The 17,204-nt window shown below is 40.4% G+C and overlaps 1 protein-coding gene across 2 annotated transcripts; it reads left to right on the plus strand.

The window, feature by feature from the left end:
• Positions 1–5,872: 5,872 nt before the first annotated feature.
• LOC108318745 (cysteine proteinase inhibitor) lies at positions 5,873–15,979 on the plus strand. 2 transcript variants are annotated; one of them, XR_008250039.1, is made up of 4 exons: positions 5,873–6,033; positions 6,906–7,109; positions 15,275–15,370; positions 15,743–15,979. XR_008250039.1 is itself a non-coding variant. In XM_052879356.1 (3 exons), exons 1-2 carry the CDS (start codon positions 5,932–5,934, stop codon positions 7,095–7,097), a joined length of 294 nt encoding a protein of 97 aa, XP_052735316.1. In that variant the 5' UTR covers positions 5,873–5,931; the 3' UTR covers positions 7,098–7,109; positions 15,743–15,979. The 2 variants fall into 2 exon arrangements, 1 of the variants encoding a protein (XP_052735316.1); XM_052879356.1 differs by lacking the exon at positions 15,275–15,370.
• The last annotated feature ends 1,225 nt before the right edge of the window (positions 15,980–17,204 follow it).

A 17,204-nucleotide genomic window follows, 5' to 3' on the forward strand; every position in this document is an offset into this window, starting at 1 on the left:
GGGAGATTTTGTAATGGTATAATATGAGTTAAGGAATATGAGTATGGTATGAGTCTCGTGAATAGATTCAGTAATGTTATGGTATTTGTATATATTGATGTTGAGGGTCCTGTAGTCGGATGTCCTGGTCTATGTGCCGGTTTTGGACATAGTGAGGGGACGAATCTTGTGAATGATATGGAGGGTCGGATGTCCTGGTCTATGTGCCGGTTTTGGACATAGTGAGGGGACTAACCTTGTGAATGATATGGAGGGTCGGATGTCCTGGTCTATGTGCCGGTTTTGGACATAGTGAGGGGACTAAGACTGGCATCACAAGTGGTAAATCTTCCGTTGAATTGCTCATCAACGTATCATCCGGATGAGTGTCTATTGGGTATTGTGGTGTTTATTGGGGATTGTGGGGCGAGTGTCTAATAAGAATTGTAGTATGATGGTATATGAGGATGTCTGACATAAATTTATATGATGTTTATATCAAAGTAATTATGCATGTTTTATAAATGTTGTGTTGTATGTTAGCTCACCCTTACTTGTTTGTTTGTGCCGGAAAATCTTATCTGTGCGATGATCGTATAATTCGTTATACGGGAGCAGATGAAGGATTGTCGCGTGATCTCGTGCAAATGAAGAAAGAGATGAAAGAACAAATTAGAAAAATTCAATGTTATATTTGCAGTTAAATCTGAGCTTAAACATATGTATAGATTTAAGTGTGACAGTTTGGGGTGTTACCGTAAATGTATTATTACAATATTTAAATTTTGAATTTTTAAATTGTGAATTTTTGGGATGTTACATTAATGGTATCAGAGCAGTTCGTCCTTAGGATGACCTTTGTGTTGTGGGTTTGTCGTGTCTTCTCTGTGAAGAATTGAGTGTAAATGGTATGATTTACCATTTCCTCCAAGTCTATATAGTAAGGTGTGTATCTAACTAAAGTTTTGAGAACATAAAATGTCTTGATAAGAGTAATGAGGGTGCACACTCGTGACTTTTACCATAAATGATTTTCCTTTCTTAATTCTGAAGGTTAAAGTTAAGAAAGAGTTAGAGTTTCAGTGTTGTTTCCTGTAGTAATTGCTGTCTTGTTCTTGCTTTTGTGGTAGTGTAATGTGCTCTATAGTAGTAGAGGAATGCATATTCAAGGACAACTTGTGTTGTATAGCTTTATTAGGATTGGTTTAAGCCTTTGAGACAAATTCTTGCCTCGAAGATATGGAGTTAGAAGACTAAAAGTTAAGCCTCGGAGGACGAGTGAAGATATTGGAGTTTAGAAGTAATGTTTTGGGTGAAGAAACTTTCAAGAAACAAAGTCAGAAGATCTTATATCGTACATTCGCTAGAAGTTCAGAGGTTAGATTAAGAGAAGCTTTGGATAAGCATGGTTGTAACAAGGTTTGAGAAATGAGTTGGGTTTAGTATATCAGTAACGTCAGCAGTCAGAAGAAAGGGAAGTGTTGGTGAGAAACGGAGTGACGCTGTGGGAGATTGGTAACATGGATCGAGGTATCAGTGATGGTTGGAATCTGAATAAGAAAGTGGTGGATGGCCTAAGGTTTAAGTTAAGAAAGGAATAGGAAATTCTAAAGTGACTAAGGGGAATAAGTATCAAGATAGGAAGTAGAAGGAGAAGATTTCGAGAGGCAGTCAGATAAGGCATAACATGAGGTCTTTGGAGAAGAATGAAGTATTGTAAGGATCTTAAGTTAAGTGAAAAATTTGAAGGAGATGATCAAGTTTTATCAACAAGTGGATGATTCAGAGTCAAGTTTAGTTTGATGTTTCAAGATTAGTAGTTCACGCAGAAGAAAGGTTTGATCATAGGCTAAGATGAAAGGTTTCAAATGATGAAGACAAAGGTATGTCTCTGTCGATCGGTGTCTTGAGGCAAGACCTCCTGGGAGATGATAGTTGCTTCTTAGTGTTGTCACCTATGGAAGCGACTCAAGTTTCAGATCATGCGGCGCAGGAGAATCAGAGTGTAAACCTCGCGGTTGTGAATGACTTCTTAGATGTTTTTCCTGAAGAAGTTTCTAGTTTACATCCTTCACGTGAGCATGAAGATCACCTTAGGACAGTGCTTGAGGTTGAGAGTGTGCAAGCCAGAAAGGATTTGTCAGTTCAAGTGCAACCAGTAAGGATTGAGGACGAACTATCAAACGAGTCAAGGTCATCTGGGATGGTATAACAGGAAACTCTACCTGGAAGTTAGAGGATGAGATGAGAGAAACTTACCTCGACTTGTTCTCGTAAGCTTAATTTTCGAGGACGAAAATTTTTGTTGTTGGGGAGAATGTAAGGACCTCATTTTTTTAAGTGGTGGGGACACCCACTTCTTGCATTATTAGAGTGCAATTATTGGGGGAGGGAAAAAAGGGGGGAGGGTCGCATTTTTGGCACTAGGGAGAGCAGCCCACAAGAAAGGAACCCATTCTTTCTCGCTCTAAAACTTCATCTCCAAAATTCTCTCACTTCTCTCTAGAATTCCAGCACCTTGAACCATAGGAATTCAATTCTGATGCTACCTTGGCCTCCGCGGAGTAGAGGGCTTCATTTCAACCCAACGTTTTTTTCATTCCGATCGGGGCAGAATTCTTGGTTGTAGGATGGTTGTGCTTGGAGAAAACCAAGTAAGAAGAGCTAGATCTGTTTCTATAGATTGTAGGAATAATATGTTTGAGATCATATTATGATTGTTTGATGAATAATTTTGTGTTTAGAGTATCCTTCTTTGCTATGAATCCGTATGAGTGATTGTAGAACTATACTGTTGCAAATCTGGGAAGAAGGGGATGAAAAATGGGGTTTTCTGGGTTTTCTGGAATCTGGTGCGATTCTGCAGAATTCTGCAGAACGCGCGTACGTCCAATTTTGGTGAGTCAAAATTGGACGTTCGTCCAATTTGCTCGACCAGTTAGTGATCGGCCAAAATAGTACGAGCGTTCAGTTTTGGTGTTCTAAGGTAAAGAGCGTTTGCTTTCGTCCTTAAGTAAAGTTAGTAAAATATTAGACGTTCGTCCAATTGGTATTCAAGTGATTTAGTAATTTAGGCGTTCGTCATTAATTTAGTATTTTCATGAAGCAATCTCGAGCGTTCGGTCTTGGTAGATTAATGATTGTGAGTGTTCGTTCTCAATTTGGTATTTTAGGTTTCAATCTTGAGTGTACGGTCGTAAATTGGTATTTTCAATTCCGAGTGTTCGGTCTTAATTTTAATTCTTAGGTTTGAAATCTTAAATCGTTCGGTCATGGTGAAATAGTGATTTTGAGCGTTCGGTCTTAAATTGAATTCTTAGGTGTGAATCTCGAACGTTCGGTTTTGGTGTAATAGTGATTATAAGCGTTCGTCCTAAATTGGTAGTTTCAGGAAGTGATCTTGAGCGTTCGTTTTGGTGAATTAGTGTTTGTAGTCGTTCGTCCTTATTTTGGATTTTTGAGGTTTAGATTGTAAGCGTTCGGTCTTGATGTATGAATTATTATTAGCGTTTGATCTTGATCTGATAGTGAATGTTCGATCTTGATGGTGATTATTCTAAGTTAGTGATCGTTCATAGCGAACGTTCGGTCTCGATAATGTTTGTCTTCAGATAGTGATCGCCATAGGCAACGTTCAGTCTTTGATGATGATTGATCTTTGAGTGTTCGTCCAAATAGATAAGTCTAAGTGCCAAATCTTAGCGTTCGTTCGAATAGTGTTCGGCTAAATAGTATTCAGTTTAATAACGTTTGATGTTTTAGTGTTGAGCATAAGAGATTGATCTTAACGTTCGTCCTAGCAGTATCCAATTTGAGTGAGGTGTTCGGTTTTAGCGTTCGGCATGATTATGTTGGATCTCGTAGCGTCCGTCCAAATAGCATACTGTTCGGCAATATAGCTGTCAGCATATAGCGTTCGTCTAAATAGTATTCAGCAAATAGCATTCGGTCAGATAGCGTTCGTCCAAATAGTATTCAACCAACTAGTATTCGGAAAATATCGTTCGGCAGATAGCGTTCGGCAGATAGCGTTCGGTCAAATAGCGTTCGTCCAAATAGTGTTCGGCCAAATAGTGTTCGACCAAATAGTGCTCGATAAATAAGTTTCGTTTCCAAGGTTATTTGCTCTGGTTTTGTGCAATGTGTTTTGAATATATACTCTCAGGTGATTTATGTGAAAAATATGTGAATGCATGTGATATGATAAAATTATTGTGATGAATGTATTTTATGATGCTGACATGAAATTATACATTTGCTCATGATATCAGTATTATGGGGAGATTTTGTAATGGTATAATATTAGTTAAGGAATATGAGTATGGTATGAGTCTCGTGAATAGATTCAGTAATGTTATGGTATTTGTATATATTGATGTTGAGGGTCCTGTAGTCGGATGTCCTGGTCTATGTACCGGTTTTGGACATAGTGAGGGGACTAACCTTGTGAATGATATGGAGGGTCGGATGTCCTGGTCTATGTGCCGGTTGTGGACATAGTGAGGGGACTAACCTTGTGAATGATATGGAGGGTCGGATGTCCTAGTCTATGTGTCGATTTTGGACATAGTGAGGGGACTAAGACTGGCATCACAAGTGGTAAATCTTCCGTTGAATTGCTCATCAACGTATCATCCAGATGAGTGTCTATTGGGTATTGTGGTGTTTATTGGGGATTGTGGGGCGAGTGTCTAATAAGAATTGTAGTATGATGGTATGTGAGGATGTCTGACATAAATTTATATGATGTTTATATCAAAGTAATTATGCATGTTTTATAAATGTTGTGTTGTATGTTAGCTCACCCTTACTTGTTTGTTTGTGCCGGAAAATCTTATCTGTGCGATGATCGTATAATTCGTTATACGGGAGCAGATGAAAGATTGTCGCGTGATCTCGTGCAAATGAAGAAAGAGATGGAAGAACAAATTAGAAGAATTCAATGTTATATTTGCAGTTAAATCTGAGCTTAAACATATGTATAGATTTAAGTGTGAGAGTTTGGGGTGTTACCGTAAATGTATTATTACAATATTTAAATTTTGAATTTTTAAAGTGTGAATTTTTGGGATGTTACAAGCTACATAGGTAAGGTTAGCTTAATTGAGTTTTGATACTTAATTGTGAATTAAGTTCATTGATTAAAATATGACTTGAGTGTCAAGGTGTCTTTAGCAGATACTCACTGCTCGGTTTGGACTTAAAGGAATAAAATCAAGTGGTCTCGAAGGAAGAAAGGAGAGAATGTGAAAACGAAATTGTGTGTTCCTTGACCCTACTCACTTATATACAGAAACAAATATAATTAAATTTTTTTAAAACGCAATTTGTTTTTATTAAATTTTGTATGTGTTACTTTAAACTTAAACAACCATATCATCTTAATTGTGGACAAGAATTTTATTAAGAAATGTAAAAGAAAATACACACTTAATAAAATATAATTTTTTTAACAAAATTCAATAAAATACTTAAAATTACAAAAAATTTCAAACTTAATTAAATCATTTTCATTATCTATGTAAAATCACGTAATTACAAAATTAAATAACAAATACTCAATTAAAAACATACCAAAATCTTAAATACTTAATAAAAATTAAAAATTTACTAAAAATTTAATTAAAAATATCCCCAATAAACCTAAGTTAAACTTTAATAATATTTTGAGTTTGTTAAGAAGTATAATTTCCATTTTCCAATTCTTAACATCTAAGAAAAAGAGGAACGCGCTAAGTAACCACGACGAAGCTTTCACCTTAGACTTTCTCGACAAAATCGTGGTTGACAGTGAAAACAAAAGCAACAAATAACGTGTTATCAGTGACACGTGTCAAATCAACAGAAACCGAGGATAACAATGACGCAAAGAATCCCCTCTCTACTCTTAAGTCGTAACTGCATAAAAGGAGAAGGCACGAAGATTTTCTCAGTTCATCCAAGAGAGAGATAATGGCAACACTTGGTGGCAATCGTAATGTCGCAGGAAGCCAGAACAGCGTTGAGATCGATAGTTTAGCTCGATTTGCTGTTGGAGAACACAACAAAAAACAGGTTTTTCTTTTTCCTTTCACACACCCTTTATTTTATTTTTTTCGTTCAAAAAGATTAAAGAAATTTGTACCATTCATTATGTTTTGCTCTGTGTCTGTATGCTTCTCGAGAAATTCCCAAGCTTTCTGTTGATTTCCTATTGGGTCTGGTCGTTGATCGGTTTCGGCCATGCCAAGGTTTCTTCGGAGATTCACATGTTTGATTATATTATCTCTTTTGTTTGATGAACAATAATTGTTAACTTTTGGATTTTTCTTGTGGGGATAATGGGGTTCTTCTGTTGTGGGATTGATTATTTATAGCACATGCCCTGTTTGTTCTGAGGTAGAGTTTTCTAAGAAGAGAATGTTAAAGATAATTTTGTGAATATACTCTGTGTTATTAGCTTAAATTTATTGTAAATTGCTAAATTTTCTAAGTTTTGTTTCTTATATATAGTATCAGACATGATTTTAATAACTTCCAAAAAATTTAATCAGTAATGGAGAGTAACTTAGAAGGAAAATATTTCAGAGTGTGTTGGCAGATCTATTTGGAAAAATACGCCAATATTTGCCAAACAAAGTATCTTCTACCGAACATGCACTTTGCCTCAGTATGGTATGGTGCAAAGCGGGTGAGAGAGAGAGGAAGGTTATGATGCAAATATTTGTCATTTGGAGCTTGTGGAAGCCCATAATCCACTATCAGAAGCCATAATTGATTATTGATTGTCAGGATAAAATCTGCATTTATAGTATGTCAGTGAATAAATGGTTTTGTGGCGCGAATTTTAACAACAAAGTTTGACATTTTGTTCTTTGTAGTAGTAGAAATGCAAACTGGTGTCTATTTTTATTTTGTTTTTATTGATTGGTGATGGCTATATGCAGAACGCCCTTCTGGAGTTTGGAAGGGTGGTAAGTTTACAACAGCAAGTGGTTTCTGGTACCTTGTACACCATCACTTTGCAGGCAAAAGATGGTGGGCAAAAGAAGGTTTATGAAGCCAAAGTCTGGGAGAAGCCATGGTTGAACTTCAAGGAGCTGCAAGAGTTCAAACTTGTTGGAGATGCACCTGCATAGTGTCCTTAGCTGGTACGTGTTTGATAACAGTGGTACACAATTTCTTCTGTCTGATTTTAAGTATGAATGGTTTATTGATGAATGCAAACCTTCAATAGTATTAACATCTTTTATACTCAAAAACTGGATCAGAAACTGAGTTTGGAATCTATAGGGGACTAAGTGGGTTGAGGAAGTTAAAAGAACTAGAACTTGAAGTCTGAATCAGTTTCTGATTTACACCCAAGAGTTTTTATGTCAATACAGAGTGTTAGGAGGTTAAGAGTGTACGAAAGAAGAAAGAAACATTAGTTAGCCTAACTGCCTTGACAGTTAGGAAAGGCGGGAAGGGGTTGTGTTAGGAATCCGAGAATAGGATCCTAATCGTAACTCTCAGTCACTAAAACGCACACTCACTCAACAGAAAGAATCAAATAATGAGTATTTTATTCTATGAAATGAATAAGGAGAAACACATGTAAGACGAGGGCCTAACCCCTCTCACCAGGTGTTGCCACCGGTCTATACAAAGTATATGATTTTTCTCTTTCTAATCACAGTATAAAGTGTTATCCCTTATATACCCATACTACCCGCCCTATTTCTCACCGCTGCACCACTAAGGCAGTTAGGCCTTCTTTTTTCTTCCTTCTTTCATAAACTATCCAACCCCTAACATTACCCCCATCCTGAAGAGGAACCTTGTCCCCAAGGTTAAATTCTGGGAATTGCTCTTGGATAGTAATCTTGTCTTCCCATGTCGCGCCATCCACCCCTCCTTCATTCCATTCAATTAGCAATTGCTCTCTGGTCTCTTCTTCTAGGTGTTGTTGTCTTCTATTCAGAATACGTATTGGCCAAATAGTTGGGCCCTCCATATGCAGATCAACTGGCAGCTCCCGCTCTACACTCTTCGCTCCAATTGCTAGTTTCAACTGTGATGCGTGGAATACAGGATGTATTCGAGCAGTGTCGGGCAACAATAATCTAAAGGCCACCTTCCCCACCTGTTGCACCACTTTAAATGGTCCATAGTATATAGCAGCTAGTTTCGAGTGTATCTTGGTTGGCATGGAAGACTGTTTGTGAGGTCTAATCTTCAGATAGACCCAGTCGTCCACCTTAATTGTCACCGGTTTCCTGCTACGATTCGCCTGTTTTACCATGGCTTCTTGGGCTCGGTTCAGATGGAATTTTAGTTGTTGGAGTGCCTCATCCCTAGTCTTCAAATCTTGTGCCACCGCTTCCACCAAAGTCTCCCCCAGAACGAATTTGATCAAAGTTGGGGGTGCTCGCCCGTAAAATGTTTCAAAAGGTGTGCATTTTGCTGCTCCTTGGTAGCTGGTGTTGTACCAGTATTCTGCCCAAGGCAGTATAGCACTCCAGCCCTTGGGATGCTCCGAACAAAAACAGCGTAAGTACCCTTCTCCTATAGGTACTTCCATTTGTCTTAACCCCCATATTACTGCTACCGCCTCTGCCTCAGTAATTTTGAGCAGCGCTTCGGGTGCTATTATCTCCCTAGCCAAAGTCGGATCCCCTCGGATCATCACTTCTTGTCCTCCTTGTTGGAACTTCATGGTTAAATTACCCCAATTATTCACTACTTCCCCCAACTTAGCCAACCATTCCACCCCTAGAATCAGGTCTACACCTCCTAAATCGAAAACATAATACTGCTCCGTAACTTCAATATCCCCCATATGTATTACTACCCCTTTGCAACAACCCTGGGTTTGTTTCCTCTGTCCGTCCCCCAAACAGACCGAATGAATCTGGCCTTTATCTACCTCCATTTGCAGCTCCTCAACCAATGTTTGGGATATAAAATTGTGGCTAGCACCACTGTCAACCATGATCAGCACCACCCTATCACCCAAACTTCCTTGAAGTTTCATGTTCTCGGTTGAGTCAATCCTCTTGCAGAGAAGAAAGATAATTTTAACCTCTCATTTTCCACCTTCACTTCGGTTTCTCCAGGTTCTTCCTCATCCTCGCCCAAAATCAACACCCTCAAGCTGCGTTCCGGACAACGATGACCAGGGGTAAATTGCCCCCCACACTAGAAACAGCGTCCCTCTTCCCTTCTCTTGAGATATTCGTGATAAGGGAGGTTTCGCACTCCTCTTCCCATGGTGTTGTTCCTCGTAGCACTCGCACCCCTTCCCGTCGTATGTCCCGAGTTTCCTTCTCTTCCCCCAGACCCTACGCTCTCCATACTAGCTGTCCGCCCTTCCTGGTTTCGCATTGGTTCCACTCGAGTTATCGTCCCCGTCGTTCGTCCCCCCGACCCTTGTGGTCGATTCGCACCACCACCCCAAGTCTTAGCTCCTCTCGGTAGGACCTCCACATCTCTTGCAATTCGCATCGCCGTCATTAGTTCTTGGGGATCATGCGGTCGCACTCTATTCCTCACGTCCTCCTGTAAGCCTCCGAGGAAATAACCTAGAAGTTGTGCGTCAGTTACTCCGTTCGTTTGTCCTACCAGAATCTCGAAGTCTCGAATGTACTCCTCGACTGTTCCGGTCTGACGGTTAGTCATGAGCCTCTCAAAAATCGAACCCGTGTTCCTGTCCCCAAATCGTCCGATCATCGCACATTTCAGCCCTTCCCAGGTGCGGTTCGTCGCTTTCTCCCGCCAGAACCGATACCAATAACCAGCACTCCCTTCCATGCTGACATATGCGACTCTGACCTTCTCTTCCTCCGTCACCCCCTGTAGCTCAAAGAAACGCTCCGCTCTGTTGATCCAGTTCAGAGGATCCACTCCCTCAAATACGGGAAGCTCCACCTTCTTCCTCCAATAAAATTGTCCCTCAGTTCGTTCTGCATTGCACGAACCTACATTCTCATCCTCTCGCCTCGTCCTCCGCATGCCGTTTACTGAAGCCTGACTCCCATCCGATCTACCTTCGTGTTCGTGGTTGCGATTTCCCAACATTCGCATGATTTGCTGATAATCCTGGCGAATAACCATCGAGTCTTGTCTTATCGCCACGTTTTCCGCCTTCAATCCATCTACTGCAATCTCTATAGCTTTGAGCTGTCTCTCCACCACATTTAGGCGTCCTTCGTTTCTTCCCTCCATTACTCCGATCTCTTTCCCTCGAATCCGGCAGGTCGGACCACTCTGTTAGGAATCCGAGAATAGGATCCTAACCGTAACTCTCGGTCACTAAAACGCACACTCACTCAACAGAAAGAATCAAATAATGGGTATTTTATTCTATGAAATGAATAAGGAGAAACACGTGTAAGATGAGGGCCTAACCCCTCTCACCAGGTGTTGCCACCGGTCTATACAAAGTATATGATTTTTCTCTTTCTAATCACAGTATAAAGTGTTATCCCTTATATACCCATACTACCCGCCCTATTTCTCACCGCTTCACCGCTAAGGCAGTTAGGCCTTCTTTTTCTCCCTTCTTTCATAAACTATCCAACCCCTAACAGGTTGTATAAATAGCTCTTGTATAATTGTAAGGAGGTCTTTGGATCAAGTATTAGTCTGACAGGAATTCTTTAATCCGGTAAGGGGGGAGGTTAAGCTCTCATAATTCGTTGTACTTTGTATTCTTTGCTGTTGATAATACAAAGAGAGGTTATACAGTATTTCTGTTGAGTTTGTCTAGGTATGTTGGTGTGAGTTTCTATAGGTTTCTTGACCAGAAACCTATCAATTGGTCCGACCTGCCGGATCAAGAGGGCGTGCGAAGAAAAAGGAGGGAACCATGTAGGGAAGACTGGAGGCGCTGGAAATCACAATGGAGGGGATGAAGGCGGAGTCCGCCGCCGTGTGACGGGATCTGCAACAAATGATGAGGATGATGGGGGCGAAAACGAACAATCATGACGAAAACTTTGACGGGAGTGATAGTTTGGTGAATGATAATGAGGGAAGACACGATAATATGAGGATATAGCAAAATTGGCGAAAACTGGTGGATCTACCATCTTTCGAAGGTTTGGAACCTCACAACTAGATCAATCGGGCATAACGTTTCTTTGACATTCAGAAGGTGGCGGAGGAGGACAAGGTGGAGCTCGCATATATTAGTATGGAGGGTAGTGCAAGTTACTGGTTTAAATTTTGGAAGGAAAAAGCCAAGATTCGTTCTTGGACGGCCCTGAAGACAGCGTTAGTTAGTCGGTTTGGAGGGGGGTTCAGGGGAACTGTATTTGAGCAGCTTGCGACATTGCGGCAAGACGAATCAGTGGAGGAGTACGTCCGAAACTTTGAAACACTAATAGGCAAGACTCGTGGGGTATCGGAGGAGCAGGTGCTGGGGTATTTTCTCGTCGGTCTGCGAGAAGACATAAAGGGGAAAGTTTGCATTTAAGATCCTCAAGAATTGATGGTTGCGATGAGGATCGCGCAGGATGTAGAAGACGCAGCGATAAGAGCGAAAGGAGGTGGTTGGAACGGGTTCAAGCTTAACCTAGCGGGGTCGCGCATGACGGGGGCGGTGGTACGTGGCGATACCGAACGTCAATCCATGAACCGAACAGGCAGAACAGAGGGTAATGGGCCAGCAAGGAGATATGGAGTTATGTCAGCGAGCAGCGCGAGAGGGAGTGTGATCGGAGGGAGCGACAATCGGGGAAGGACGGTGCGAAACTTGTCGTACCCTGAATTTCTTAAAAGGAGAGAATAGGGACGATGTTTCCGATGTGGAGGTCCATTTGCACCCAGCCATTGCTGCTCAGAGAAGAGTTTGCGAGTGTTGTTTGCGAGTGTTGTTGCTGAGGGAGGTGATGATAATTTGGAAAGAAATGACCATGGGGTATAACCTGGAGGGTAAGAAGGTGAGGATACAAGGTGACCCAGCTTTATCCCGATAGCTGGTGGAACCTCAGGCTTTATTAAAGTTGACAGATGCTGAGTCATGGGTAATGGTTTGGGATTTGGGCCGAGTGGAGAAAGAGGTGGACGGTGAGGGGCCAGTTGACTTGACAGGTGAGCAGAAAGCAGAGTTGGAGGCAGTGCGTACCACCACCTCGTGATATGGAGCACCGAATTCCACTAAAGGAAGGGGAGAATCGAGTGAATGTACGTCCCTACAGATACCCTCACCTTATAAAGGGAGAAATTGAAAGGCAGGTGGCTGATATGATGAAAGCAGGAATAATCAGACCAAGCACAAGCCCCTATTCTAATCCGGTTATCTTAGTGAAGAAGAAGGACAACAATTGTCGTTTTTGTGTTGATTACAGGGCTTTAAACAGAGCCACAATACTGGACAAATTCCCTATCCCCGTAATCGAAGATCTCTTGGATGAGTTGAGAGGAGCTACTTATTTTTCGAAGATAGACTTAAAAGCGGGCTATCATCAGATTAGAATGGGGAAGGAGGATGTACAAAAGACAACTTTCCAGACACATCAGGGCCACTATGAATTTTTAGTGATGCCCTTTGGTCTCACTAATGCGCCATCCTCGTTCCAAAGTGCGATGAATGGTCTCCTGCAGCAGTACCTAAGGAAGTTTGTACTGTTTTTTTGTTATGACATTTTAGTATACAGTGCCAGTTGGGAGGAGCATCTTGGGCATGTGGATCTGGTGCTAGGAGTGTTAGAACGAAATGACTGGGTAGCTAATGGAAAGAAGTGTGAATTCGGGAAGAAGCAGATAACATACCTGGGACATCAAATCTCAGAGGGAGGAGTCGAGATGGATAGGGAGAAGATCAAAGCAGTCTTAGAATGGGAAGAACCAAAAACCTTGAAAGCCTTGAGGGGTTTCCTTGGTCTAACAGGGTATTACAGGCGATTTGTGCAAGGATATGGGAAGCTAGCAAAGCCCTTAACGGAGTTGTTGAAGAAGGGTAAATTTGCGTGGTCTGAACAAGCTAGAACCGCGATAGCACCACTGAAGACCGCTGTCACCTCTATGCCAGTTTTGACTTTGCCCGATTTTAATCAGATATTCCATGTGGAATGCGATGCTTCAGGAGGAGGGGTGGGGTCGTGCTGACTCAGAACAGGAAACCTATTGCCTTTTTCAGCAAAGCCCTATCAAAGGGTTCCCTGAGTAAATCTATCTATGAAAAGGAGCTAATGGCTTTGGTTCTGGCCATCCAACATTGGAACTGGGAAGGAGTTTGTGGTACATACTGACCAGCGCAATTTGAAGTATCTACTGGAGCAGAGGATCACAACCTACAGTCAAAAAGATTGGATAGCCAAGCTAATGGGCTATGACTTTGAAATTGTATATAAGACAGGGAGTTCCAACAAGGTTGTTGACGCCCTGTCCAGAAAAGAGGAAGGAGGTATGGAGGAAGCAGAATTGCAGGCGATCTCCAGGTCATACTGGCAGGACTTCCAGGATGTGTTGCGAGAGGTCGAAGAGGCTGAAACGCTGAGCAAAATAATAGTAGATATCAAAAGAGATCCAAACTGTCATCCAGCTTAGACATTGGAGAATGACAAACTGCATTACAAGGGAAGGCTGGTGATATCTGCCAACTCAGCCTGGATTCCCAAATTGTTGGCTGAGTTTCATGTGACTAGCACAGGAGGCCACTCTGGAGTGTTTCGCACATATAGGAGGATAGCCCAGGCTTTATATTGGATGGGCATGAAGAAGGCAGTCACGGATTTTGTGGCCGGATGTGTGGTGTGTCAACAACACAAATACATGGCTGCCTCGCCCCAAGGGTTACTACAACCCTTGCCTATACCCCAGGCAGTGTGGGAGGAGGTGAGCATGGATTTCATTGTGAAGTTGCCCAAGTCCCAAGGCTATGATGCCATCTTGGTGGTGGTAGATCGATTGAGTAAATACGCCAATTTTATGGCGCTTAAACATCCCTACTCAGCTAGAACAGTGGCCGAGGTGTTTACTAGGGAAGTCGTCAGGTTGCATGGGATTCCTGTTTCAGTTGTTAGTGATAGAGATCCCTTATTCCTGAGCATATTTTGGAAGGAACTTTTTAAGATGCAGGGGACCCAGCTCAAGATGAGCACAACTTATCACCCGGAGACAGATGGGCAAACGGAGGTCATGAATCGAATTGTGGAAGGATATTTGAGGTGTTTTTGCTCGAAACAACCCAAAAGCTGGAATGTAATGCTACCTTGGGCTGAATACTAGTACAATACAAGTTATCAGGGGGGCGTGAGGTGTACACCTTTCGAAACTGTGTATGGCCGAGCTCCTCTATCTCTAAGTAGGTTTGTTCCAGGAGAGACACCGGTGGAAGCAGTAGCCCAAGATTTAATTACACGGGACGAGGCACTGAAGCAGTTGAAATTCCATTTAAATCGGACCCAAGATTTAATGGCACAACAGGCAAACAAAAGGAGGAAAGAGGCGGATATTAAGGTGGATGACTGGGTCTATTTGAAGATTAGACCCATAGACAATCTACCATGCCTACTCGATTGCATCCCAAGCTGACAGCTCGTTATTTTGGGCCGTTTCAGGTGGTATAGCAGGTGGGGAAAGTGGCATACAAATTACGGTTGCCGGAATCAGCAAGGATACATTCCGTTTTTCATGTATCCCAACTAAAGAAAGCTGTGGGGGAAAAGAAAGTAGAAAAGGATCTGCCAGCTGAGTTACAAGCAGATGGACCAACTTATTGGTCGGTGAGAATTCTGGAGAGTAGACAAAGGCAGCAAGGAGAAGAAATAATACAACAAATTTTGGTCGAGTGGCAGGAAGGAGATAGAGAGGGCGCAACCTGGGAAGACAGGGTGACTATCCAGGATCAATATCCTGAATTCAACCTTGAGGACAAGGTTGTTGAAGGAGAGGAAGGTAATGTTAGGAGGTTAAGAGTGTATGAAAGAAGAAAGAAACATTAGTTAGCCTAACTGCCTTGGCAGTTAGGAAAGGCGGGAAGGGGTTGTATAAATAGGTCTTGTATAATTGTAAGGGGGGTCTTTGGATCAAGTATTAGTCTGACAGGAATTCTTTAATCCTGTAAGGGTGGAGGTTAAGCTCTCATAATTCGTTGTATTTTGTATTCTTTGCTGTTGATAATACAAAGAGAGGTTATACAGTATTTCTGTTGAGTTTGTCTGGGTGTGTTGGTGTGAGTTTCTATAGGTTTCTTGACCAGAAACCTATGACAGAGTTTGTCATATTGATGATTGATATTGTTCCATTTATTTTATTGGTTGCTTTGTAGAAAGCTGAACAGATTGTAGTTTTACTGGTGTGTGATTACTGATTACTGTCTTTTGTATAGGCTGCTATGTAACATGACAATAAGTTGTTGATCATCAATGCTAGAAGATTTGTGGGAATTTCATTTTTCTTTTTTGCTGATGAATCAGAGATGAGGGTAATGGAAATCATGAATTGTTATCAAATTACCATAAATTTAAAGTTTGTCTAACTTTATTCAATTCATCCTTTGATCTGATACACTGCAGTCTAACAGGGTATTTGAAATCAAAGTGCCAGTTTTGTAATTAAAAAGTGAATACAGAAAAGAGAAATCCAAGTAAACATCTCCTAAAAGAACAAAATTTCCTTTAATCTGTGCAGTTTTTCCAGTTTCACGATTCAAGTATTACTATTATATCTTGGTTAACATGGCACAGAACTAAACAGCAATACCCTTAAGTTCTTTGTGGCATTTTTTCAAATCAAAAGTAGTTTTATCTTTTGTCTAGTGTTGCAGCTTTTAAAGGAGTATTTCATGATTTTTCAGGTTACAGAAGAGCTAAGAAAGAAATCTAGCGTTGTTCGAAGGTGAAAGCCTAAGGATAAGAGCATCCAATCCTATATCCTATATGTAAAAAATAAATGTAGCTTTCTTACCTTCTTATGGATATTTGATGCCCTAAATTAGCATCCTATTATATAAAGTTTAAATGCTAGAAATATATGATTTGTGTGTGTATTTTGTTATTTTAACCTAATAATTTAACAAGAACTTATTTTTAAAGAGTTGGAAATAACCAATTGTAATTATTATATTTCAAAGAAATGAATGGTAGGATATTTATATTATTGAAGTAACTTGATATTGTATTGATAAAAAACCATTTTTTTTTCGTATTTCAATTTTTATTGGTCGGAAGTTATTTGATTTTAGAATTAAAATATTATATGCATAGCTTGAAATGTTAAGTGAGATTTGGTTGAGATTTTGTTACTGTTGTTATTCTTATATTGACATATTGAAAAATATTTGCTTCAGAAAATCCTTTGAAAAAAGTAGTAATACAAGTCATAAGATATTAAAAAATATATATCATGAAATGATATTACAAATAGGTTGTTTACTAATGCCCACGAAAGGGATATTGAAGAGATATAAAAATATAAAGTATGGTATTCTGTTCCTCTGCCTTCTATGCAGGGCTGGGCATAATTTACTGTTAATAAAGAGTATGTGTAGAAGATAGTATAGTAAGTGTACTATACATGCCCAAGGTGATCTGGTAAGGTACTCGAGATTATCTCGACATATATTTCTAATATCATCTCCCGCTACTATACCACCTAGATTATGATTAAAGGTCAACCATAGAAATGAGTTTTATAGTATACTTATGTCAGTGGAGAAATGTACCAACGAAGGTGGATTCAACTTCAAGGACAAGGAAATGGTGTAAGTGTCCAAGATCTTTCGTATGAAATGAAGCTTGTAATTGTTGTTTAAGTTCTTGGATGGATACTTGATCAGTGCCAGTAATAACCATATCATCAACATAAATAAGTAGAAGAGCAATGTGTATAGGTGTACACGTAGGAAAAGGCAAGAGGCATAGCGTATGAGAAGAAGAGAAAGAAGACTAAAACACATGGGGTTTCAGTGATGCCACTTATTATGGTTATGGTGCTACCTTTCTTTCTCAGTTGGAATTATCTAAATCAAATGTGTTATAGGATGAAACAGGGAATCTTGAATTCGAGGTCAGGTACCTCCTAAGAAATTAAGAGAAGAGAATGAAATATATTTTTCTCCCCTTTCCAAAGCACAGTCAACAATTAAAATAGTTACTCCAAAGATTCCTCTAAGACAGGTGGCACACAGGCCAAATAACACAATAACAAAAACTCTAACTAACTTCTTCTAGAACATCTAGCACCAACAGAAACAATTAAAAATGAGATATATTAGTGATGAATGAAATCAGACCACCCAGCTGGTCTTTTCACCACTC

The sequence above is a fragment of the Vigna angularis genome, chromosome 6 (assembly GCF_016808095.1).
Source record: "Vigna angularis cultivar LongXiaoDou No.4 chromosome 6, ASM1680809v1, whole genome shotgun sequence".
NCBI classification, from domain to species: Eukaryota; Viridiplantae; Streptophyta; class Magnoliopsida; order Fabales; family Fabaceae; genus Vigna; species Vigna angularis.